The sequence below is a fragment of the Penaeus vannamei genome, chromosome 26 (assembly GCF_042767895.1).
Source record: "Penaeus vannamei isolate JL-2024 chromosome 26, ASM4276789v1, whole genome shotgun sequence".
In the NCBI taxonomy this organism is placed as follows: Eukaryota; Metazoa; Arthropoda; class Malacostraca; order Decapoda; family Penaeidae; genus Penaeus; species Penaeus vannamei.
In genome coordinates, this window is record NC_091574.1 from 13,922,295 (window position 1) to 13,924,794 (window position 2,500).

Here is a 2,500-nt window from a genome sequence, read left to right on the forward strand (position 1 = left end):
TGTATATATATGATAGAAATAATGATGAAAAAATAATAATGATAATAATAATGATTGTAATAATTTCAATAGTAATAATAACAAGAACGGTAATGAGAATAATAATAGCAATAGCTCTCCCCCCCCCCCCCACTCTCTCTCTCTCTCTCTTCCTACCTCCACCCCCCTCTCTCTCTCTCTCTCCCCCTCTCTCCCTCTCTCTCTCTCTCTCTCCCTCGCCCCCCTCTCGTTAAACCAGACACAGAAACCTCTTTACCGAGGTTCCCCGCAACGGCCCTCGCATAGGCGCTCGAGGCAAAGTCCCCTCGCCGCACGACACACAAGAACGACCTGCATTCCCTTCATTCCTCGCCGCACCGCGTCACTTTTCCAACGCGAGGAGATGGGGCTAACCAGGAGTGCAATAAATGTTTGATTCTTCTTCTTAAACTAATTCTCTTTTATTTTTTTATTTTTTTCTCGTGTAGTTTCTTGGGTCTTCGTTTTCTTTCGGAATCTGAACGGACATTTTTTATGTTTATCATTATTTTTTCTTATTATCATCATTATTATTATCGTGGGTGTTGATATCATTATCATTATTGTTACTATCATCATATTGCTGTTTAACAATTATTATTATCATCATCGTCAACATTGTAAATGTTTTTTTTTATTATTATCATCATTATCATTATTAACATCGCCATTATTATGATTATTATTCCTGTCATCATCACTTCTATTATCATTACCATCACTGTTTCGTGTTATCATTATCACTATTATCATAATCATATATCATCCTTGTCTATCATCATCATCATTATTAGAATTGTTATCATCCTTATTGCCATCCATGTCATTATCACTGTCATTAGTATCAACACTTCCATCACTGTTTCTTTTTATATCAAACATCCTCTGTGACTTCTAGTTCAGTCGAGATTCCTCAAGAGATCAGCATTCGAAGAGAAAACATTGGAAATCTATTTTAATGGCCAACAAATTCTGAATTTTTTAAACCGGAGACTATTTTCGACACGTGGTCAAGGGGAAGACATATACATAAATACATCAAAAATCAAATGAACACATAAAAAGGCAAATAAGTCAATACCACCCAAGGAGAGGGGAAAAAATGAAGCAGAAAGATAAATAAAGAAAAAGATAAAGAAAAATAATGAGGATATTGATAATGACAATAACAAAACGAACAAGGATGATAACGATGATTTTGATGATGGCAATCATAACAAGAATGATGATGATAATAACAACTGTAACCATGATAAGAACAATAATCATGAAGATAACAATAACAACCATGATAATATTCATAAAGGTAAGAAGAATAACAATGGGAGTGGAGGAAGATGCAGAAGAACAAAATCAACACCAACAAAACACCAATAAAAAAAGAAGATAAGAAGGACAAGAAGAAGGAAAAGAAAGAAAGAAAAAAAACACTCGGTATCTGCGACAAGGTATGTTGCAAATGGGGGGAGAGGAGGGAGGGGGGGGGGGGAGAAATGGGGATGGGACGGGGGGGTAGATGCTATCATGGCGAGATCACAAGGAGGCGTGTTATCTCAGAGAGGGCAATAAAATGCTGGAAGAATTATGGGTAATGTTGTCACCCCCGCGGCCACGCTCGGGAGACACACCTGTTGGCTGCCAGTGTATCGTTCGTGTGTGGATATAGCGGGTTGGTTTATTATTGTTCTTCGAGTCCTGGTCTTGATTTGTTGTGGTCCTTAATAACTGTTTATCCATCATTGTCTGTCTGTACATTTGTCTGTCTGTATGTATATGTCCGTTTACATGTGACTGTATGTATTTGTCTGTTTACATATGTATGTATGTATGTATATGTGCGAGTGTGTGCGCGTCTCAAACCCCTCTATCATTTAATTAGTTTCCCGTAAAATGAAAACAAACCTAAACTAAATCCCTGTCTTCTTCCCCCTTATCTCATGACTCACCTGTCGGCACCCCTCTGCGACTCCACCTGTTTTCATCTCATTAGTTCACCTAATCCCAAAACCTGATAGCTTTCACCTGTGATTTACCTGCCCTCAGACCTTGATTGCGTTCTCCAGCTGATTAATTGTTTCCATGTGGTTCGCGTGTTATGTTGTTGCGTAGGTGGCGAGGATGAGGGCGGGGGATGGGGGGTGAGGGGGAGGGAGGAGGGGGAGTCTGTGTCCTCTGTGGAAGGGGAATGTGTGCAAAGGACTAATCGGCTGCCGAGGCGTATGGTGGAGGGAGAGGGGAAGGGAGAGGGAGGGTTAAAGGGCGAAGGATGGGGAATGGAGGAAACGGAGAGGGAAGAGAGATAGAAAGAGGGGGGGATAGAGAGAGGGGTAAAGAAAGAAAGAAGGGGAATGGAAGAGAAGGAGGGAGAAAGGAAGAGAGGGGAGGGGGAAGAGGGAGAGAAGGGTAAGAAAGGAGGAAAAGGAGAGAGGAAGAGGGGGAGGGGGAATATTAGGAATGAAGGAAACGGAGAGGGAGGAGAGAG

At 41.0% G+C, this 2,500-nt stretch overlaps 2 protein-coding genes across 5 annotated transcripts in view; one reads left to right on the forward strand and one right to left on the reverse strand.

Moving 5' to 3' along the window:
* LOC138866516 (putative uncharacterized protein DDB_G0271982) overlaps positions 1-994 on the forward strand; it is a gene marked incomplete at its 5' end in the record, with an annotated part of 4,225 nt that extends 3,231 nt beyond the window's left edge. Inside the window, one exon of the mRNA XM_070139577.1 lies at positions 917-994. Coding sequence (XP_069995678.1) covers positions 917-994 — 78 coding nt within the window. The remainder of the gene's footprint in view (positions 1-916) is intronic.
* LOC113817245 (KH domain-containing, RNA-binding, signal transduction-associated protein 2) overlaps positions 1-2,500 on the reverse strand; it is a 173,904-nt gene that overhangs the window by 55,290 nt on the left and 116,114 nt on the right. The window lies entirely within an intron of this gene.